Genomic DNA, 23438 nt, shown 5'->3' on the forward strand with positions numbered 1-23438 from the left:
GAGTCTCCCCAGATTCTCCTGGCATGGGGTTTTCTTCGTGTTGCCATGAAGAAGTCCTTCTTGCAGAAGGTGGCTTCATGGCCTCTTTTTTGCTTGTCCGCCCTTTTTTCCTTTTCCTTCTTTTTAAATCTTATACACGCTTGTCAGCTCATACCTGGGGTTTAAATCAACTTATTTTTCAGACCCATTTAATCCCTTCTGTTTCATTCACAATCTAACCTTGAACAACAGTGAACACTCTTTCTAGGGAGGGAGGGAGGGAGGGAGGGATCATTATGCCAATGACTATACTGTAATGCAGCTGAAGGAGCAACTATTGCCTTTATAAAATATTCAACTGGTCCAGAATGCGGCTGCGCAAGCAGTTATTGGTGCCCCAAGATTGGCACATGTGACACCACTGCTGTGCGAGCCGCAATGGGTTCCAGTTTGCTTCCAGGTCCAATTCAAGGTGTTGGTTATCACCTTTAAAGCCCTACATGGCATGGGGCCAGGCTACCTGCGGGGCTGTCTCACCCGTTACATCGACCCGTCCCACCCAGTCAAGCAGAGGGGGCATGCCACGGACCCCAATGGTAAGGGAATTCCAACTGGCAGGGTCCCGGAGGCAGGCCTTCTCTGCAGTGGCACCTGCCCTCTGGAACGTTTTGCCCCCAGAGGTGAGGCAGGCCCCTTCGCTCCTGGCCTCCCGGAAGAACTTGAAGACCTGGCTCTGCCGCCTCGCCTGGGGTGGGAGGGGGAGCAGCTCTTCCTGGGGGTGGCTAGTACCACAGATCTTTCCCCAATGAATAAGATCTTCACCTCTTGGGTTTTATATCTATTTTATCTTTATTTATTGGTCTGTTATATTGTAATTTATATGCTTTTAATTTTGATTTTACTGTAAACCGCCCAGAGCCCCCTTTTGGGAGAGATAGGTGGTAACAGAAATTTGAAAAATAAATAAATATTCCCACTCCTCTACTTTAATTTTAGCATCTTTCAGGCTCTCAGTCACACTGAGGTAATCTCTGTTAATTTTAGCAGTTCTCTTTTAAGTTTTATTTGCTTTTTGCTGTTCTTTTTAATATTTTTTTCCTGAATGTTTAGCTTAAATCCTCAGGTTCATAATATAAACCCCTTGTTCCTAAGCCATCCTTGCAGATTTTAAACATTTCCTCTCTTCACATTATACATTAATCAAACCTATCTCCAACCATTCTTGAAGGATGCTTGGCACAGGTTGGTTTTATTCTTGCAACGAGTCAGTGAGGTAGGTTAGCCTGAGGACCAGCATCTTGGCCATCCTGAGGAAGTGAAGCTGGGATTGCTGTCCGCACCTGGGAAAAACAGCTGCAGCCAGGCAGAAACACTTCCCGCCACCACTTCCCCAAGGCTCAGCACAGCCCAGCCTTTGGGAGAAAGCCCCAGGTTTACAGCCCCCGAAACTTGAGAGGAGATGGGCTTGCTCATTCATTTGCTCATTCATTCCCCACTCACACAGTTTACTCACAAGCATCCATGCTGGCATTCCAGGTGTTGGGCTAATCAAGCCACAACTTGGTGTTTTTAGGAACGTGTTGGCATCCAGAGGCAGCTTCACCCCACCCAGACCCATAGCCTACCAAAGTGTGGGTGTGTAGGAGAAGGGGAGAAGACAACAACAGGCAGACAAGGAAGAGGGAAGCAACATCTGGAATGTATGACTGTTACAGACAAGCAAAAAAGCTGTCAGTCAATTGCCAGGAAATTAAGTAAGTAAAGGAGGTGATCCCCTACTGTTATGAAGTTACAAAATACACTTACAGGCAGAGATTCCAGGAATATAAGTACCAGGAACAGGAAGGAGTAAGAGAACTTTGGGTAAGGCTGGCAGACCTAGCTAGAAAATGGTTACAGCCAGAGGGACATAGCGTGCAGGAGATCATGAAAGAAATTGTTTTGGAACAATTCCTACAGATCCTACCTGGTCCTGTTCGATTTTGGGTGCAAGAACATCACCCAGATGAAGGGATTAAGGCAGTGTCCCTAGCTGAAGGTTACCTTTGCAGCCAGAAGAGCTGCGGAAGCTAGAAGAGGACATAGAGAGGTTGGAAAAGGGAAGAAAAAAGCAGAGACTGAAAAAGGAGGTATACAAGGAAAGGCAACCTTTTTCCAGTCTCAGGGAGGTCGAACAAATTAAGGGGAGGATAGATCCTGTTATAAACGTGGCAAGGTAGGACACTTAGCTAAAGATTGTCAATGTCACCAAGGAAAGGGACCTTTCTCAGCCATGTTGAAAGCCCCATGGGGTCAGAAATAATAATACAATCTAAGGTCAATGGAATTCCTGTTTTGGGTTTAGTTGGTGATATTTCAACCTGGGATTCCTCACTCACACTCAGCTTATCTCACAACACTAAGAGACCAGCTTTTCAAATATGGGTCTCTGTGGAAGCCTTAGGTGGGTTCACATGTCATACAAAGCTAAGGCACCATAATCTGTCTGAAGGCAATGTGTGAACCCACCTTGCAAAACAAGCAGCAAAGACATGATTCTGAACTGGATTAATTGGTATTTAAAATGGGGCTTATTATCTACCTCCTTAAAGAAAGGCGGCTTGACGGGAAGCCACGTTGCATTGCCAAGACTGCTTTTGGACAGCATTTGCTCTCTTTCAGAGCCAGGAAGAATTTAGTGCAGATGCCATAATTAACTAGTTTATAAACAGATTGTGCCAAAAGATAAAGAAGAGTTCTGTATTACTCAACAGTTAAGAACTCAGTGACCCAACTAATTACAAAATAGCATTTCCCAACTTACTTGAAATGAAAATTGAATGAGCAAAACAATGGGGAAAAGGCATCCAGGGTCACTGTGTTAGTGAGGTCAGGAAACATCCAGTTTTGTGAGTACAGATCAGAGCTTGCTGTGTCTGTTAACCCAGCCTTGTCAATTTTCTTGCAAACAGTTCTTATTCTGATCAATGAGGAGAAAGGTTTTAAACCTTCTCTTGCACTATTTATGTCCCTGGAACTTTTTTTTTCTGAAATGCATCTTTGCAGAGAACTAGAATAGAAGAAAACTGAGATAGTTACATTGCCCTAGTCTAGTCAGGAAATAGACCTTTGCCTTCTTCTGAGGATTAGACTTAAAACCTTAAACTGGACTAAGGTTTGGAAAGTAGCCATTGTGTGAAGAAGCTGAGACTTGCTTCTATGAAGCTTCACCCTGGTCAGCCTAACAGCTTAAGTCTTCAGCAAAACCTGTTGGACATTTCAAAGGCAAGCCGCACTGACTGATTTTATGCACAAACGAGCAGAGGGGCTACCTTGATGGCTTTCTCTGTGGCTGATCTCTGAAAGGCTGGGCTGTGTTGCTCTCAGTTGGTCTGTGACCTGGCAAAGAGAAAACAAGAGGGTGAGTGGGCAGATGAGGGTGTCCCTGCCCTCCTGAAGGGTTCTGCATTCTTGGTGAAGCCAACCTAATGCCATATCTGCCCCAAAGAGAGTACTTGCACACACCCTATTGTTTCTGCCTGTAGGGCCTTCCAGCCAATTCTTTCTTAGACCAAGAATTCTGGCAAACCGTGACCTCAAGTGGTGATGTCATCACAATTGTGGCATCATGGCCTATGTGCAGCCAAGCATAAGTTGCTGGGGAAAAATTGGGGCAGCTGATATGCAGAATGGGAGCATCCATCTTTATTATACTTTTCACAAGTATGGCATACAGCCAATGAGTGGAGAAGATGCTGGGCCCAGTTTTGAGTCTACTCCATCATGGAGGTCCACTGGGTGGACTTGGATGCTCCTCCTTAGCTTAACCTCTGTCACAGGGTTGTTGTGGGGATAAAATTAGGAGAGACCCTCACGCACGCCACCTTGAGCTCCTAAAAGAAAGGCAGGATGTAAATGCAATAAAGAAACATGTTACAGCAGCCAGCAAATCGTTCCTAATGTTCCTGCTGGTCTTTCTTGAACAAAACTATGGAAGTTTATATCTAAATGATGAACAAATCACAGTAGTTATATTGCATCAAAGCCTTTTTTTGGGGTGGGGGACATAGTGCATAAAAGCTAGCCACGTTATTCAGTTACGGTGTCTTGATTCTACAAACTGTGGCTCCATCCTGGAAGACTGTGATTGGCAGGAATAACAACACCCATCCGGTCTGCAAACAGAGGCAGTGACCAAAATTGTTCCTCGAAGTTCAGCTAGTCCTCCAGCTGCAGCCAGGTTAGAGAGGCAGGTTAGAGAGAACACTGGGCGAAGGCTGCCTGGACAAGCAGGGGAGCTTTAGAAGGGGGCTGTATTCGGCAGCTTGTATAAAGTTTTCTCTTTTGCTTCCCCCCCCCCCGCTTTTTTTTGGTCTCTTTCTTTTAGAATGTTTTCACATTCCCTCAAAACCAAAGTACTCATCCAGGTTTGGATTCTCCAACCTGCTCTTTTTTTCGGTACAAGCTGTTTCCTTTCCTTTTTTTCAAAGGCTGCTGGGCCACCTGAGTTTGATTTCAACTATTCCACACCGTTTGGGTGCTACCCAGCTGACAAGGGGACAGTGATCTCGGCCACAGGGAAGCCCTGAGGAAGGCTGCAAAGGATTGGGACGCTGGAAAGAACTTTGCCTCATATCCTCCATGTGCTGGGATTTCCTTCCTGCCCTTCTTAGAGCCTAAGGACTCGGGGAAGACCCCCCTCGGTTCAGTGCAGTCCTCTTGACAACCCTTAGTTTTGATCCATCTTAGCTCCCTCATGCTGAGGCTGCTACTCCACCGGGAGAGAGTTTCTATACCGGGGAAAAATGTACCGTTATACTGCCTGGGACTGAAAACTGCAGCGTGTACCTGTTGCCCTGGTGAAGGGCCCTGGAATAGCAAGAAGAGCACACAAGTCCTGTCAAACTACACACAGAGGTTTTTCGCTCAGTTGTCTTCTCCCCACTCCATGACAGGCTGGATGGACAGACCACATGGACCAAGGCTCAAAGACTTCTTAGAAGCACCTAGGAGGGATGACCGAGTCTCCAGTTTGATAAGCAATTCGCCCATAGTCTTAAGCTTGGCAGCCTTGGCAACCTTTTTGGCTGGGGAATTTTGCGAGTTGAAGTCCACACATCTTCAAGTCACCAAGGCTGAGTGTAAGCAATGGTAGCTGAGAATTTTGCAGGGCAAAAGACCTGCTATTGAGTCAGAAAAGTCTTTCACAACATCACTCCCTCTTCTAACCATCACTTAAATTTTCTCTACTCAGCTATAATCCAGCTTTGAGCTGATCAGAACTCAACTCGAGATAGCCCTTGGAACTGGCTCTCATTGAGGCAGAATCCAGCCTTTTCCATAAGTAAATGACAGATACTGGGACTTTGCTCTGATAGGCATCATCTTTTATTTCAAGATAAAAGTCCACTGCATAATCTCCCCCACCCCCCACCCTTAATAAAATGAGGTTTCCCTCTAAATTCAGGATCCACAACCTGCCTGCTCCCATCCTGTCCATCAGTGAGAGAGGGCAAACAACACAGGTGAAAAGCACCCAACTGCACCCTCCCATATCAGCCCCCACAGCAACACAATGCTACACTCTGATGTTACAAAATAGAAGTAAAAAAACAACAACAACAACCAGAAACAGACCCCCCTCCCCAGCTATTGCTACATGCACTGGAAACGGTCTTCAATCAAAAAGAAAAAGAGGGCTTGGACCTGGCCTTGGGTGCTCGCGCCCACCTTCGGCAGGGATGGGAAGAGGCCAACAATGCCCTCTCCCCCAGCTGCGCTTCCCCATCCTCCCACTTCCCATCACCGCAGTGCGGCTCCTGTGCCCCTGCGCCTTTAGGGCCCGGCGCAGTTGGCAGAGAGTGCTTTGGGCAATGGTCTCCAGGGGAGGCTATTCTTTCATGCCCAAGGAAAGCACCCACGGGCTCTTAAGGGACCGCCTGCAGGGCTTCCCCAGGCCCAGCTTCTGGCTTAGATGCACAGTGACTGCCAGGCTGGCTCAGATCGCTGACGAGAGAGGAAAAAGAAGGGGGGCCTATTCCACATTCATGGGCAGAAAAGTACTGACCCCAGCAGGGCTATAAACTGAAATAGTCAAAGCTGTTGTGGCGGCAAAGGTTTGTGGTCCAGATGGCGTCTCCCCGGTTGGCGCTCAGCAGCATCTGCTGGAGTTCATTGCTGACCCGGGAGAACTTCTCCTCGTCCACCGAGCCGTTGAGCAGGTTAGAAGAGGTGGGGGGCCAGGGCAAGTCGTCTCCGTAGCAGTCCACGGGGTAGGGGTAGATGACGAGCTGCAGGTCCAGGAGGCCCACCGTCTTATGGAGCAGGTTCTTCACTCCCTTGGTTGAGATGGGGTTGCCAAACACCCCCAGGTAGCGAAGCCGGGCGCAACAGCAGAGGGCGGGGAGGAGCAGGTTCAGGTGGGTGTCCATCAGGCGGCACTCCATGATGTCCAGGTGGAGCAAGGTTGAGGCAGCCTCGGTCAGCAGACCCTGGAAAGGCTGGAGAAGGCTGTCGGACAGGTTGTTCCCACTGAGGTCTAGCTTCTTCAGGGCTGAGGTGTGGAGGCTTTGGGAAAGGTAGGCAAAATCATTGGGCAGCAGGTAGCAAAAGGCCAGCTCCAGGCTCTCCAAGGGGCTTTGCAAGTCCCTGCAGACAAAGCAAGAGAGAAGGCTTACGGACTGGACTGGCACCACTCGTGCTCTGCTGCTACAGCCTCCCTCTCCCCTTGTGCGCTAACGCAGGGCTGTGCAGCAGCTTCTGGGGGAGAAACACCCTCAGCCCTTCAGTCCGGCACCAGGGACACATTCCAAAGAATAACAGGCAGGGCCAGGATGCAAAAGACATTTTGATTAATTTCATTTGCCTAGGAATATATGCTTACTAGGATATAATTAATACATCATTGATTTCATTTTTTCTCTCCCCTCCGGTCACACTAAAAATTACAATTTGATAACATGCCCTGAGGATCTCTGGGGCTTCAGCAAAGGTTTTCAAGGGCCACACCTATGCCAAGACCTGAGACTGTGCATCTCCAATTTAATGGGTCTTTTAAGAAGCAAAAGGTTGTACAGAGAGAATTAAACGAACGAACAACAAAAAACAAGGCAAAACTACATTTTAAGGCCCACAAATACCTGGCATAATACACACTTTAACAGTAAGCCTATACAGGTACCTATCTGCTTCTTCTTTGCTCCCCCCAGGCCACTGGAAAGGAATTATGCTGCCACAGAGAAGACCCTCACTGGGGACACAGAAGAGGGCATCTGAATCATATCTTCCATCTTCCATCTCATACAAAAGAAGGGAAGCCTTCTGAACTTCCAGCCAAATCATTTAGGGCTTCGTAAGCAAGCACCAGCACCTTGAACTGTGTTCAAAACAAGCTCAGAGATCTGGTGGTCTAAGCTGAGTTCAAACAATCAGCAAAGCACACAGCAGAAAGCAAACTAAAAAGTGTGGTTTGCATGAGCTTCTGTTTCCAAATGCTCTTTGAGGTCAGTCCCATAGGCAGCAATTGCTAAATGCTGGATTATTATGGGATACATGTCAAGGAAGCAGCACAACTGGGTAAAAGTATCCTGAACCCTGACAGTATTCAGAGGGGGGTCTCCTTCTGAGGATTGAGAACCAACCCTGCTTTTAAACCGACCGATGCACGACATCAGTCAACCCGGATCCATGCTGGGCCATCTAGCAATATCCATGTTCTCTCAGCATTCAGATGTTGCGTCACCTTATGCTGTTCTTGGGTCTGAATTTACGCCGGCCCACAGATTTGGTCTGCCAACCTCCTGAAAACCCTGGATATCAAGAATCACTGATATTGAAGGGCACCTGCAAATGTTCCAACTGAGAGGTGAGCAAGTGGACATCAAAAGCACCTGAGCCACACAGGTGGCCTACCCTACGTTGGGACCTTTGCACCAGGGTGTGGATGCTCTGCTAAAATGAGTAATCCTGCACTCCCTTTCTCTCACCACGCACAGACCCAAGCCTCCCACCTCTCTTACCCCAGGAGTTGTCGCAGCTTGCCCGAAAGCCTGGAGGAGCCCAGGTTCAGCTCCTTGAGGCGGGTGAGACGGCTGAGCTGGGTGGCAAAGTACTGCAGGTTGCCTTCCATGCCTACCGTCAGGCGCCGGACATCGATGTTGCTGTAGGGCAGCTTCAGGCTTGCCAGGTTGGTGAACTTAGTCAAGTGGGGGAGGACCACCCTCAGGCCGGAGAGCCCAAGGTTGTTGAATCTCAGGTCCACCTGCCGGACCCCAGCCGGGTCCAGGAACTCCAAGAGCCCCACGGTGCTGGCGATGGAAAGCTCCTCTGCCCGGAAGTCCCGACACCGCAGCCGCAGGGCGTTGCTGCTGTTGATCTGCAGGGCATCCTTCAGGACCACGTAGGAGGTGCTGTTCACAAAAAGGTCCACCCAAACGTCCACCGAAACGGGCCGAGGGGCCGGCAAGGCCACTGAGCTGCTGTATGGGCCCTTCCTCCTCTTGGAGGACCGCCTCAGGCACTTGCTTTGCTGCTTGGAGACGTCCAGGCAAGCCTTGGCCAGTGTGACCGTCCTGGACCACAGGCTCATGCTCTCTGGGCCCTGCCCTTCGTCCTGGAGGCCCGTCATGTCGAGGACCTGCAAGCACTGCCCCTTGCTGCCGGGGAAGTGAGATAATCAAAGCTATTAAAGCAGCAGCAGCAGCAGGTCTCTTGTGTTTCTATGCTTTTTTAGTTTTTTTTTTTCTGTAGTTTTTATCTTTGCTTGAAACTTAATAAAATTCTTATTGAAAAAAAAAAGCAGCAGCAGCAGCAGGAACAACAACTACTAGTGTACCTTCAGCTAGCTGCTGGCTTGGCCGGCTTGCCTTCCTAGAGGTCCCCGTTTGTACAAGCTTACCTAAGAGTGCCGTGATGGAACCAAACAGGATCACAGCAACAGAAAAACCCAACTCCATAAATACATCTGCAAGCACACAGATTATTAATTATTTAATCAACCAAGTGATGCATTTTAAATGTAAAGAAGGAAAAGAAAGGCACAACTCTGCAAGTTCTTAGGACTCTGGCTGGATTCTTCTTGAACGGTGTCCTTTGGACAGCTGGGTTCTCTGCTCTATGGAACCAGCAAGATAGATACGATGCACGGAGATCTGGACACTTTTTCAAAAAACGAGATCGACTGGAAGAAGGGAGATCAAAGGGGTAGTGGACTGTGGCTCCCTGGCTGTCCCCAAACTCCAGTTCCTGAGGGCCAATGTGACCGCTGCTAAGGGGGCCAAGAACCGTAGCTTGGCAGAATCTGGGAGGGCCATGGCCAAATTTGCAGCTAGATCAGATACAACAACATGTGAATTCAGATCAAATTACACTCAATGAACGCTCTGTCAATGAAAAAAGTGATCAAATTCTTTAAAACTTTTCTATTTTGCTGGTGGATTTGTCAATTTTTTTTTTATTGACAACTTGCTATATATATTAATATGGACATACCTGTTTTAAAATTACTATTTTCATTCAAAAATAGTACTAGCTTTAGGCACTATTTTATCAATGAAACCATCGTTTTTTTTCCTGTTGGAAGTGTGACTACGGCCTGGATACAGGTCATGTTTTATCTCCTTGCCTTCTGGACTACAAAGGAGGACTTGGATTAGACCACCAACTTAGTGGGAGCTGGATAGAGAGAGTAGCAAAGGGAGTACCTTATCCTGTCCAACTGACTATAAGGGACATTATCATGGAATAACTAGGGTTTAGTGCCCCCACACACTCAAATCAAGTTTGATTCCTTCGGGTCCACTAGCAATCGTATTCGATTGTTCCCTTAACAGTGATCTTTGCTAAAATTATTCCAGCCTCCCCTGGGGGCTAATAGCTTTACTACTGGAGTGCATTACCATATACAGCTTGGTATTCTCAGCTTCTGCAGGGCAGAAGATGCGGGGTGGGGACTCAGCAAATAAAATGAACATATGGTATATGAAACCAACACGCATACAAAAGTTTTAAAACCACTGTGCGTAGGAATCATAAATAATGAAGAATGACCTTCCGGATAGGTAGAGGATCATGATCTTAGAAATGCTGAAGAGAAGCTTAAGCATGTGACAGAAGTACAACCTAAAATGAAAAAGGCAGGCTGGATGTATCACAAATTAGAAATTTTAGGGAATCCTGGTTTTAATCATCCTCTCAAGCCTCAGTGAAGATGCAGTCAGTATCTACCCCCCACCTCACTTGGGAAGACAAAGAACTAGGGATGCACCTACCTCTTAGTACAAGTTCGATCCTCCAGCATCTTGATGAGATATGTCACTACCCCCAAAATAATGGCCTGAATGCACAACTTGTTTGGTTTCTCCCGGATCAGGGCCCGTTCACAATGCTGACATTTCCGCAAGAGTTTCTGAAAACTGAGGACTGGGAACGGCCAGGTCTGAACTAGTTGCTGGAGTGATGGAGTTCTCTTGTCCATGAAGGCTGCCTTGAACAGGACGGGATAGAGCTCCTTGGGGAGGAAATCCAGGGCATCTTGCAGGGTGGCGTAGTGGGAGACGACCTTCTGCGCACAGAGGAAGACCAGGGAGTACATAGCAGCAACTGGACGGGGAGAGAGCCAGAGGGTCACTATGGAAAAGAATGATTTTACTAGATAATTTTTCTCCAGTCCACCTCAAAGCTTCCATCCAAGTTTTCAAAACTTCCTAGTGACTTTAGTCTCAAAAACATTTGCTGAGAAAGTGACATGCATAGTGCACTTTATAAACAAAAACAACAAAATTACATCAGCCCGTCCCATCCGGTCAGGCAGAGAGGGCATGCTACAGACCCTGTCCGTAAAAGATTGGCGATTGGTGAGGTCCAGGTGTGGCCCCCGCCCTGTGGAACACGTTGCCCCCAGAGGTGAGGCAGGCCCCCACCCTCCCGGCCTTCCGAAAGGGAGTGGAGACTTGGCTGTGCCACCTCGCCTGGGGCGGGAGGGGGGATATCGTGGAGCCAATCGTGGGGATGGTTGGTGCCTTGATGAGGCCCTGGGAAATTTTATTCAGACTACTGTTTCTCCATCTTGGATTTTATATTTTATATTTTTAGGATGAATCTGTTTTTATAGTATTCTTTATATAATCTTTTATTATTTTAATCTGATTGTAAACTGCCCAGAGTCGCTTTGGCAAGATGGGCGGTGAAGAAATGCGAGGGATGGATGGATGGATGGATGGATGGCTAAAATTCCCGCAAAGGTAACAACCATTATTTGTCAACTGCAGCCAAAAAACCCACATCTTGAGGCACCTTAAAAACTAGTAAATGGATTATTGCATCAGCTCTTTGGACTACTGTTTACTTCATTAAATACATGGATCTAACTAAGTGCTCTGCAGTCTGTGAAAGCCTATACTGAAGGACCAGGTGAGGGACAGACTGTCATGGAGAAAATCTATCCCTGTGGTCACTAAGAGTTCACACTGACCGGATGGCACATAATCAATCAATCAGTCTTGAGAGGGCCACAAGCCTCATTGTTACAAGTTGAGAAAGGGCTTGAACCTGACATTTCAATCACATTCCACTGACTGCAACAGAACAGGCACATGAAATTATTGTCTAGTTAAGTTTAGATTACACGCCTTCTTGGTCCTCCAAGAGACAGAACGCCACATTTGCGGATTCCCCCTTTGGAGACTTACGGGCCTTGGAAGGTTCCTGATGTCTTGGGATGGGAGAGGGATCCTACTAGCTGTTCCTAATCTCTTCAGAAAGAGGTGACCTCAGGCACCCCCACTGTAACCAAAGAGCAGACTCAGCACCTTCCGACTCTAAGGAATGCTGCTGCTGCGCCTGCTCAGGGACAGTTTCTTCTGACTTGGTCTGCAGAGCTATCCAAAACGAGCTGGCTTCCTCGTGAGATGTAGCGTTTTATACTGTGTCTTCTTCAAAAGGCTTCTCTTCAGATTCATCCATGACTAAATCTGAGGCAGAAAAACAACAGCATAATTAACTAACTAACGGAGATTTTGATGGAGCAGGCGTATCTCGTAGATACTTGCCTGGCCAGAAGTACGGCTATAAGGGAAAAGAAGGCCGGGTACTATTCTGAATGGTTCAGGAGGGAGGCGTTCGTTAGGCCTGCAATACAGTGTGTAGTTTCAAGAGAGCAATCTGTACGCCATTACAGAAAAATTCCAATTATGCTTCATTCCTGCGAAGTGGTAGCTAAGGATTGCAAGCCTTCTTAAAAGCTACTATGAAGTAATTTTGATCTTCATAAAGCGTTGTTGCAGCCATAAGCTATATCTGAATTACTACTATTGAAATGACTAATGTTAACATTTAAGGCCTTTACAGTTGTGTAAAAGAGCATCTTGATCGTCTGAGTTCTTTAACGATCTGCACTTGGCGTGTGAAACTCCTCAAAGAATTTCAGTCTTAAAGAGGAGCAACCTTTTCTCAAACAAATCTGACCGGGCTCCATAACTTGCTCAGCCCATGGCTGGATACCCAATGGGGAGAAAATCAGGCTTGCTTGCTTGCTTATTTATTCCTCCTATCTCTACACCGCCCATCTTGCAAGCAACTCTGGGCGGTTTACAATTTAGTTAAAATAATAAGAGATTAAAAACATAAAAACAATTACATCATAAAAATATAAATACGAAATATAAAATATAGAAAAATACTTGAAAATTTATGTAAAATATAAATTCCTCGGAGCCACATCATGGCGCCAACTACCCACCATTATTGGCTATCCCCACCCCACCCCAAGCAAGGTGGCATAACATGGTTTTCACTCCCTTTCGGAAGGCTGGGAGAGTGGGGGCCTGCCTCACCTCAGGGGGTAACATGTTCCACAGGGTGGGGGCCACAGCAGAGAAGGCCCTCCTCCTGGACCCTGCCAATTGATGCAATCGGGTTGATGCAATGGGGGTGAGGCGGTCCCTCAGGTAGCCTCGTCCCATGCCATGTAGGGCTTTAAAGGTGATAACCAACACCTTGAACTGGACCCGGAAGCAGACTGGCACCCAAAGCAGCTCGCGTGGCAGAGGTGTTATATGCGCCATCCTTGGGGCTCCTAAGACTGCTCGCACGGCCGCATTCTGGACCAGCTGTAGCTTCTGGATACTCTTCAAGGGTAGCCCCATGTAGAGCGCATTGCAGTAGTCTATACAGGAGATGCCTAGGGCATGAGTGACTGACCGGAGCACCTCCCGATCCAGGAAGGGACGTAGCTGGTGCACAATACGAAGTTGCGCGAAGGCCCTTCTGGCCATGGCTGCCACCTGCTCTTTGAGCAGGAACCACGAGTCCACGAGGACCCCCAGATTCCGCACTGGGTCTGAGTGGGGCAGCGCCACCCCATCCAGAACCAAAGATGGCAAATTCCCGGATACTGAGGAGCCCCCCACCCACAGCCACTGCATCTTACAGCTCTTTCAGCTGAAGCCTGTTGTTCCCCATCCAGACCCCCACAGGCCCAGGCAGTGGGAGAGGGTGGTCACAGCATCACTTAAATCACCCGGGATGGAGATGTATAATTGGGTATCATCAGCATATTGATACCTCATCCTGTGGTGTCAGATGATCTCACCCAGAGGTTTCATGTAGATGGTGAATAGGAGAGGGGAGAGTACCAACCCCTGCAGCACCCCACAAAAGAGGGGCCAAGGGTCAGATCTCTCGCCTCATATCACCACTGGGTGGGACCGGCCCTGGGGGAAGGAGGTGAACCAGCACAAAACCATGCAACCCATCCCCAACTCCCTGAGCCGACCCAAAAGGATACCATGGTTGATGGTATCGAAAGCTGCTGAGAGGTCAAAAAGAGCAAGGATGCACTGCCTCCATCCCGTTCCTGCCAGAGGTCATCCGTAAGAGCGACCAATGCCGTTTCCGTCCCATATCCGGCCTGAAACCTGACTGAAAGGGGTCTAGATAATCCGTTTCATCCAGTCCTCTGGAGCTGCAATGCCACCACTTTCTCAACCACCCTTCCTAAAAAGGGGAGGTGGGAGACTGGATGAAAATTGTCCAGTACAGTAGGATCCAGCGATGGTTTCTTGAGGAGGGGGTGCACCAGCGCCTCTTTAAAGGTTGTCGGAAACACTCCCTCCCTCAAGGGTGAATTCACCATCGTCTGGAACCACCCACATGTCACCTCTCTAGCTACCTTCACCAGCAGGAAGGGCACAGATCTAATTGGCAAGTGGTGGCATTTACAGTCCAGAGGACCCTGTCTACTTCCTTGGACCCAACAGGATCAAACTGTTCCCAGATAACCGGGTAAGTACATTCCTCAGACATCTCCACAGGGCATGCACCACCCTTGGCATCCAACTTGGTACGAATCTGAGCAATTTTATCCTCCAGATGCTCGGAAAACTCCTTTGCACAGCCCTGTAGGTGGGTTACTGGGCCCACCTTCCCCAATAGGGATCAGGTGATCCTAAACAGGGCCGCCGGGCGGCATCCTGCGGATGCAGTAAGAGCGGAGAAATACTGACGTTTCACCACTCTTACTGCCACAGGTAGGCCTTAACAGCGGCTCTAGCTTGTGCCTGGTCAGGTTCGGTCCTTGTCTTCCTCCAGGGGCGCTCCAGGCGCCTCTCAATCCTGTCCGGAACCCATCTTTCTGGGTTCTTCGCTGGTGTAGCTATCCAGCTACCCGCTCCACCAAGCCGAAGAGTCTGCTCTCGCATGAAGCTTATGTTCCTCCCCCACACTAAACCCGCAAAAAATATGCAACTCTCTGGGTGCCTGGAAACTTGAGACTTCCAAGACAAGAAACAAGGCACAGAGATACAGCCATCCTATCCTGTGACAACACACAACTGCAGATCACATCAAATCTTAAATGCCTAAAAAAACCCTCATGGACACCCCTCAGTGGATGTAACACTGAACTGATTTCTACACTGAATGCTTTTGCCGACCACCTCAAGCCACAATCATCCATAAAAAAACTCCCCTCACACAACCACCTCAGCAGACCAGAACAAGATGCCATCCCAAGACGTGAGGCTAACAATGCCATCATAATCAAACAGGCTGAGGGGAAGCTGGCTGTGCTCAGACCTTATGTCACCAGCACTCCCAGCTACGTAAGGACACCAGAGACTTCCCAAGAAGACTGAAAGCCATGGACAACTCCTATGACAACATCATTTAGCCACCATGGATGCTGAGGTGATAAACAACAACACCCCCACAAATACGGGCATCAAGCTATCAGAACCTTCATCACTGATGTCAAGACAGCATGCCTTGCCACCGACTGTGTGAGTTTGTACTCACCGGTAACTACTTCATCTTTGTTACTATTTTGATTATAATAGTAAAATCTAATACAAACTAAACTTAAAGAGAGAGGCGTAAAAAGTGCATGGAAAAAGAGAATGATAAAGAGAGAAAGAAAAGACTATAATAAAGAAAAAGAAAATATATAAAGAAGTAACTTCCAACTTTCATCACAAGTATAAACAAATTCAGTAACTCTTCACCCTCTTTAAAGTTAGAAACATTTATCTCTTTGTCTCATATCCCATCTCTTTTCTATAAACAAATCCATAAAACATCATCTTTCAGTCCTGGTGTCAGCAGAAAGTCCAAAAAGGGTGGCCAGAAGTAACAACATATCTTATTTTAACCTTGATCAAATAAACCAACTTCATATTCCTTCCTTTTATGTCTAATAGTCTTAATCTTTAGTTTGTTCAAATATTGTCGCAGGATGTGATTTTTCTTCATTTCTTCTTTGTCCCATTGCACAGAGTTCTTCAAGGCTTTAACAAGCCTCTTGTGTAAATCCAGCAGGAAAAAATTATCCTGGTCACTCTCTTGGTCTGTCATTTGTATTTCCCTTATAAATTTTAAAACCTCAGCCAATTTCTTTATAGGTCCAGCAAAACATCATTCCTACATCATTCTCTTGGCCTGTCAGTTGTAAATCCACCTTCAATACCATCTCTATCTTGTCATATAAAATTTGTTCCACATCTGACATTTTTTCAATAACATCTTTTGGACATAGTCTATCCATAGAAGCAGACTCTATTACTGACATTGTTGATCTTGTAACTACTATTTTCTGATTCCATTCTTCAAAAGTCTTCTTCAGTATTTTTACTGTCATAACTATCTTGCAGGCCTGTATATCTTTCCTCTACCTAAAATCTTTCTTTTCAAATAGATTACAAAAAGAAGTGGCTTCTGAATTTAAACATCAAGGACATACAGCAATTTTCCATAATCAATCCTTACTCTAAATTAAACCAAAATCACATTATTTCTACAAGTCAACCCCTTAGCACATTATAAAAATCACTAAATACTATTGCTCCCTCCCTTTATATTAAAAGAAAAAGTATAAATCACCTGATCAACTTCTTCTCCCAACGTAACAATTACTTAATTATTCCCTTCCTAATACTATTCTATACATTCCTGTCTACTATAATGATAAAAAAGCATGTAAATTCTTTGCCATTATAATTAATACAAGAAACATGAATTAATATTAATATTAATTAAAAAAAACTTTAATAATCATAATCCCAATCATTAACGTTAAGTAAAATCATCCAAAGCCAAAAGACCATCCAGATAAATATTTTTGGTCGCTTAGTAAAGGTAAAGGTTTCCCTTGACGTAAAGTCCAGTTGTGTCCGACTCTAGGGGGCGGTGCTCATCTCCGTTTCTAAGCCTTGGAGCCGGCGTTGTCATAGACACTTCCGGGTCACGTGGCCAGCATGACGACTCGGAACGCCGTTACCTTCCCGCCGAAGCGGTACCTATTGATCTACTCACATTTGCATGTTTTCGAACTGCTAGGTTGGCAGGAGCTGGGACGAGCAACGGGAGCTCACCCCGCCGCGTGGTTTCGAACTGCAGCTCAGCGGTTTAACCCGCAGCGCCACCACGTCCCTTGGTCGCTTAACCCACTTCAAAATAGACTAAGACATTTACATACCCCCATAATGAACACAGAGCTATTTTCTTAAAGAGCTCAAACAGCCCAACTGCTCCCTTCACCAACAAAGACTTCTCTTCAAAAAACCTCCCATACGTAATAACCCCTTCTCTTCCATAACATTCCATCAGAAATTCAAATTCACTCATGTCTTGCAGCTCAATTTCTCCATTTAAGTTCTTCAGCATTGTCAGTTTCATCCAGGATTTCAATAGAAGCCCAATCTCACTCTTAGGAGAGACATTTCCATCACTGTTAGATTCTTCAGTTTCATCCCCAACATCCCCAACCAGGTGGCACATTTTAGACCACATATTTTCCACAATGCTCTGAATGTCTTACATAATAACTTGACAGGAATCTGAAAAAATCTGCTTAGTATCTGCTTTAATATCTCGATGGAAGTCAGAGAAAGCCTGGTTAAGATCCTCCATGTCTGAGGCAGTAAATTATGGCGCCCCCTAGATACTTAGCGGCAGAAGTGAAGGGCAATGGAAAATTTCAAACTGAGTTAAGATAACAGACAGTTCCCCAGAGAAAGTAGCGGCAGGAAAGTAAAAGTTCGGAACAGTAAATTCAACGTGTAGGAAAAAAGCTAAAATCTTCAAAATTAGCACAAAAATAATAACAGGTATTGGTATTGGATGGAAAGCAAAATCCAAAGTTTTTTTTTTAAAAAAATAAAATAAAATAAAAAATAAAAAAAATCAATCACAAAAATAATGATAAGCACTGAGATAGTTTCTCCTTAATGTAGAAAGCCTCTCTTAGGGTAGAAATACTTTAAAAAATAAATAAATAGGGTGCTTTAGAAATGGGGTGGCTCAACTTAATGTCCCTTTCAGGCTGCAGCGCGGCTGAGAAATGGCGATATCCCAGCCTCCCAGCGAAGTCTTACCTGTCGATCGCAGACGCTGTTTACGATCTCGTCTGGAGGACAAATGGGCCAATTCCAAGAGCTTTCCTTGGTCCGGAAAAACACTCCTGGGCTTCAGGAGGAACCAGCCTGAACTGGAAAAAACTGCCATGATGCCAGTTCTGTCTGCAGAGCTTGTGGGCACAGCTGTTCAGTCCTCCATGTTCCTACCGAAAGTGCTCTACCTAAAATCTTTAGTCCCCTCTAGTGTCCAGTTTTTGAAATCATGAAATTCTTTATCTATGTTGTGTTTGTAAAAACCAAAACAGAACGAGAAGCTGTTTGTACTTTATAATTAATTCCAATGTCTTATTGTAAAAGTTTCAATGTTCCAATTTTATCTGGACCCTTAGTCCATTTATAACCTTCTAAGATCAAAATCTTATTTAGCTTTTTTGCTGTTTATTTCCGATTCTTTAAATTCTTCAGCTTATAATTAAAGTTTTCTTTTGTTCAGGACTAAAGGCAGACTCACCTGGCGTTTTCACACTTGTCATTCCAAAGGTATGACAAGAAGTGGTTAATGAGCAATTTCTGAAAGTGATTAGAAGGTGAGGCTTGTGGACTTCGTGTCTTTTAAAAGTCTTCTGCAGTTACAAACAAGACGGCTAATCCTGTCATCTCCCGGTGCTCAAACCTGGGAACATGGCTGTCCTGTGGTCTCCGCATGGGGAATGGCCATTCAGCGCACATGTGGGCAATCTCCTGTCCTCTCCTTATCTGGAGAGGTTCCAAGGGACTGGTCGACTCCCCGGCTCCTTGGTCTTTGCTGCAGTCAGCGGCTCCGCTTTTGCAGAGCCATCTTCAGTTTGCCCTATCTCCTCCAGAAGCCACTACTTTATTTTTGGCAATGACATATACCTGCAAATCAGTGGCACAGCCATGGGCACATGTGCAGCACATTATTATATTTTTATCTCACGTTTAAATAAATCTCTCTCTCTCTCTTGGCGGCGAACATACCTAAGACTCCTGCCTCCTATTTTCTCCACAACAACCACCCTGTGAGGTGGGTTGGGCTGAGAGAGTGACTGGCCTAAAGTCATCCAGCCGGCTTTCACTCCTAATATGCCAGGATCTTCATGGTTGACCTAGAACAACGCCTTCTCAATTCCCATCACCCCAAACTCCTCTTTTACTTGAGATTCACTGATGACATTTTCACCATGAAAAAGGGTAATAAAATTCCATCATGACTTCAACAACTTCCACCCTACCATCAACCTCAGACTACCTAAAGATAGGTTTGCTTCCTTGATGATATGGTAAAACTACACAATTGAATACAAAAACACATTATACAAGAAATCTACAGACTGTCATGCATGCCTGTAGGCCTCTAGCTTCCATCCCAGAACACATCACCATATCTATCATCTACAGCCAGGCTCAGCCACACTTATTCTGACCTACCTGACAGAGATGCTCAACTGATGGAATTAAACCAGGCATTCAGGAGACTGACCCACCCACCCAGTGAGATCAACAGACAAATCAATAGAGCCAGATCTATTCCCAGAGAGCACCTATTAAGACAGACCACAAAACCAGAATAACGCTATTACCACTAGTTGTCACCTACAGTTCACAGCCTAAGATATTCAAATGCATTATTAATAGGCTGCAACCATACTTGACAATGACATTCTACTTTCTCAAGTACGGAGTGGCAGGGCCATACATGCATACAGACAACCACCCAACCTTAAACAGATTCTCACAGGAGATAAAAAACAAAATAATGATGCAACATAGGAACCAGATCCTGTAGCAAACCCAGATGTCTACTTGGCCCCAACATTTACACCAACAGCACCATCACAGGCCTCAACCACTTCACATAAAGTATAAGTTCTTGACTGAGAGCTCAAATCCTGCAGAGGCTTTTTTTTTTTTACAATATATAACACATAAATATATAACTTTCAGAGATCTCTCTCAGTACACTATCATCCTATAAGCAGATCCCTTTCCTAGGCAGAAAGAAATTCTGGTTTGATCAAGATTCTATACAAGCCAGAGTTGATTTAGTAGCAACCTTCTAGTAACTGCTCTGTCAATAGGAATCAGCTTCTAAATCTTAAAAAAGCTATAAAAACTTAATAAAAAGGAAAAGGCATAGAGACGACTACTGAACCTAAAGCAGATTCTCACAGGAACAAGAAACAACGATGCTAAAAGAAACAAACAATGATGCTAAAATGAGAATCAGACCCTACAAGTCCAGACGTCTACTTTCGCTAACTTTTATACTAACGGCACCATCACAGGCCCCAAAATCTTGGAGGAAAAGCATGTGAAGGCACCTCTAATGTGATAAATGCCACCATCTGGATTCTATGTAGGACAAACAGGACAAACTTTCAACAAAAGAATAGACAAAAGTTTGACAAAAGAACTCAAAACAAGGACAAAGTAATATCAGAGCCTTTCATGCTTCCAGGACACTCCATTACAGATCTCAAAGTAGCCATCTTGGGAGAAAAAAGAAATTTTGCCAGCACAACAGAGAGAGAGATTGCTGAACTCACATACATCAAAAGGTTTCAGACTATTTCTGAAAGCCTCAACAAACACAATGGATTTTTAACACAGTACAAAATCTGTTTTACATATAATCCGTATAAGCAACTGTCTTGCTTTCCTTTCTCTTCCCTACCTCATCCCAATTTAATCCCATTCTTGGCAACTGCCTGGAGAAGTCCCTGCAGTTTTCTTGGCAAAGTATTTCAGAAGTGGTTGGCCATTGCCTCCTTCCTAGGGCTGAGAGTGTGTGACTGGCCCAGGGTTACCCACCTGGCTTTGTGCCTAAGGCAGAACTAGAACTCAGCATCTCCCAGTTTCTAGTTGGGTGCCCTTAACCACTATACTAAACTGGTACTCTATCCTTTTTTTTGCTTCTAAGCCAACCCACGGTAAGGAGTCTTTCCAGAATAATCTGGCTGGTTACAACAGGAAAGAGATGTACATTTAATCCTCACATATTTTCATAAGTCAGACAATATGGAATGTTTATTTATCAAATTTTGTCACCTCCCATCTCCCCCAAAAGAGGGACTCTGGGCGGTTTACAATAAAGCTAAAAAGATCAAAACACAATAAAACAAGATACATTACTTAACGTATAAATATAAAATAGTATCCAAGATGGCAGTTAAAAGTTCTATTTATTTATCAAATTTGGTCGATATCCCTCTGCACATGGATTTGAGCAAATCAACTTTCTTATTTTCAAAGGACAGAAACTATGAACTCATTTTATTTATTTATTATCCCACCTTCATTATTTTTATAAATAACTCAATGCAGCAAACATATTTAATACTCCTCCCTCCTCCTATTTTGTTTTATTTCAGACCCGAGGACCACCCATATTAGGACCATATTACCGGAAAACATGCCAGCTTCTGAGCTCCCTTTTGTGATGCTTAAAATTCAAATCCGTATTCAAATCTCTGCAAGCCCGCTGCCCTCCCAGCGGATCCCCAGGGGCCCTTTCTCCCGCGGCAGCAACGCTCCCAAAATGTGGGGCGGCATCTCCCTGCAGCCCAGGAAGGCCGCCCAAGCTGAAAGGAGACTCCCGGGGGAGACGGGGCGCTTCCGAGGGACGGTCCGCAGGGCGAGGTTTCCTCCCGCAGGGGCAGACGCTGGGCCCGCTTTGCGCTAACGGATCCCAAGCGCCCCGGCTGGACCCGGGACGCGAAGCCCCGCAGGGGGCAGGAGCTGCAGCGGCCTTCGCGGCTGGACCCGCCGCCACCCGGGCGCCCTCGCAGGACGCCAGGCCCCGCGCTGCAGCTTCCGGGGTGGTGGGTGTTGTAGTCCCACCGGCCCCTGCCCCGCTCCGGGCCGTCTCGAGATTCTGAGGGGGTCTCCATGGTAACGAGGCCCGCCGTTGCCCCCGAGGAGCCCCGGGACCGCGACACGCCCCTCCGCCCTTACCCGCGCCGCGCTCCTTCAAGCTCCCGCTTCTCCCGAAGGCCATCCCGAGGCCTCAGCAACCGCAACGGAGGTCCCGCGGCGGCCTCCGTACATCTCCCGGCCGCGCATGCGCAGGCGGCGCCCCGCCTCCCAACCCCGTTTCCAGGGCGCCGAGACGGGAGAGGCTGCTGATTGGCCGAGCGGGCCCCGTCCGCGCCCCCGGTTCGCCTATTGGTCGGCGCGCGGGCGGCGCGGGAGCGGAGAACTCTGGCAGCCTCGGCGCGGGCGAGCGGAGCTGCCGCGTCTCCTTGGAGTCCGCACGGGCCTCGGGCCCGCCCGCAGGTTTGGCCGGCGGGGAAGCCGGGAGTCGCCCTCCTCGCTCCCCTCCTGGGGAGGCTCTGGCCCGGCCAGGCCGATGGCATCCCCGGGGGGGCAGCCTCCCAATTCGGGAATAGGATAGATCTGGGCGCTGCTTGGCGGGGTTCTTCCAGGAGCCGCGCCGCCCCCCCCGGCCCCCCAGGCCTGCCTGCCTGCCCGCGAGGCCGGCGCCCCCAACCCCGCCGGGCGGCCTTTGGGAGGCGAAGTCCAAAGCCGGGGGGGGGGTTGGGGTTAACCCTTCGCGCCCTGCACCCTCCTGGGGGAGCCGCCTTCTCGGGTCGATTATCTGCTGAGCCTCAGGGTTTGCAGGCCAGGCCTCTGCCCTGCGGTCTTGGCTTACCTTCTTCCACTTGTCACCCTCCCCGTCGTCTCCTCCTGCTTCAGCACTTGCCTTTACCAAACAGAACCTCTCAGGGAAAGACAGAATTGCTGCGCCGCCTCTCGGGGTTCCTGTTGTCCCTCTATTCTTGTGTATCTTCGGAAGAAAGGAAGATAACAACAACAATATATTAAATTTAATAATGTTGGTGTGTTGGAAAAAAAATAGAAATGGCAACCCTATTGGCCCAGCTTTGGTAGGGCTGGCTCAAATAGCATAAAACTGTCCCGCCCATGTGAGTCTGCCGTAAAGAATCTCCAGTTCCACCAAAGCATTAAGAATATAAAAAGTTTTTTTCAAATTTTGCATCTATGCTTCAACTGTAGGAAAATGAATAAAATATTCTAGAATGGAATTTTAAAGATGCTGAGTTGTCTGTTATACAGATAGTCCTCACTTAACAGCCATTCATTTAGTAATGGTTCAGACTTACGGCAGTGCTAAAACCCTGACTTAAAACAGGTCCTCACACATATGACTGTCGCAGCATCCCCACAGTCATGGGATCACAGTTTGGGTGCTTGGCAACCAGTTTGCATTTATGACCATCGCAGTATCCCATGGTCAGATGATTGCCATTTTCAACCTTCCCAGCCGGCTTCTGGCAAGCAAAATCAATGGGGAACTGCATGATTTGTTTAACGACCATGCAGTTTGCTTAATGCCTGCAGTGATTTGCTTAATCGCCAGGGGGAAAAAAGTCATAAAATTGGGTTGGATTCACTTAATGACCGCTTCACTTAGCAACCAAAATTCCAGTCCCAATTGTGGTTCTTAAGCAAGGATTATCTGGATATCAAAATCTGAATGAGAATATTGTGTGATGATTGATGTTTACGTGAACCATTTGGATGTAGTCTTGTTTGTAATGACCGCTCTGTGTCCTCTCATTGTATTTCTTGCTAAATCTTCTGATGGAGTTT

The 23438-nt window shown here is 46.7% G+C and overlaps 1 protein-coding gene across 2 annotated transcripts; it reads right to left on the minus strand.

The window, feature by feature from the left end:
• Positions 1–5323: 5323 nt before the first annotated feature.
• LRRC14 (leucine rich repeat containing 14) lies at positions 5324–21887 on the minus strand. Of its 2 annotated transcripts, XM_063299751.1 has the most exons (5): positions 21780–21868; positions 11646–11927; positions 10227–10557; positions 7977–8612; positions 5324–6606 (listed from the first exon to the last, which is right to left on the minus strand). In XM_063299751.1, exons 3-5 carry the CDS (start codon positions 10547–10549, stop codon positions 6036–6038), a joined length of 1530 nt encoding a protein of 509 aa, XP_063155821.1. In that variant the 5' UTR covers positions 10550–10557; positions 11646–11927; positions 21780–21868; the 3' UTR covers positions 5324–6035. The 2 variants fall into 2 exon arrangements, with proteins under 2 accessions (XP_063155821.1, XP_063155820.1); XM_063299750.1 differs by lacking the exon at positions 11646–11927 and having other exon boundaries at positions 21780–21887.
• Between the last annotated feature and the right edge of the window lie 1551 nt (positions 21888–23438).

This window comes from Candoia aspera, chromosome 3, assembly GCF_035149785.1.
Source record: "Candoia aspera isolate rCanAsp1 chromosome 3, rCanAsp1.hap2, whole genome shotgun sequence".
Taxonomy (NCBI): domain Eukaryota; kingdom Metazoa; phylum Chordata; class Lepidosauria; order Squamata; family Boidae; genus Candoia; species Candoia aspera.

What these genes read in the sequence shown, in the direction of transcription:
- LRRC14 (XM_063299750.1), bottom strand. Translation starts at nt 21,822, where the DNA reads ATGGCCTTCGGGAGAAGCGGGAGCTTGAAGGAGCGCGGCGCGG. An exon ending in GATCGAACTTGTACTAAGAG is followed by an intron (nt 8,613 to 10,226) that starts GTAGGTGCATCC and finishes CTTCCCCGGCAG; the next exon opens with CAAGGGGCAGTGCTTGCAGG. An exon ending in AAGCTGCGACAACTCCTGGG is followed by an intron (nt 6,607 to 7,976) that starts GTAAGAGAGGTG and finishes CTTTGTCTGCAG; the next exon opens with GGACTTGCAAAGCCCCTTGG.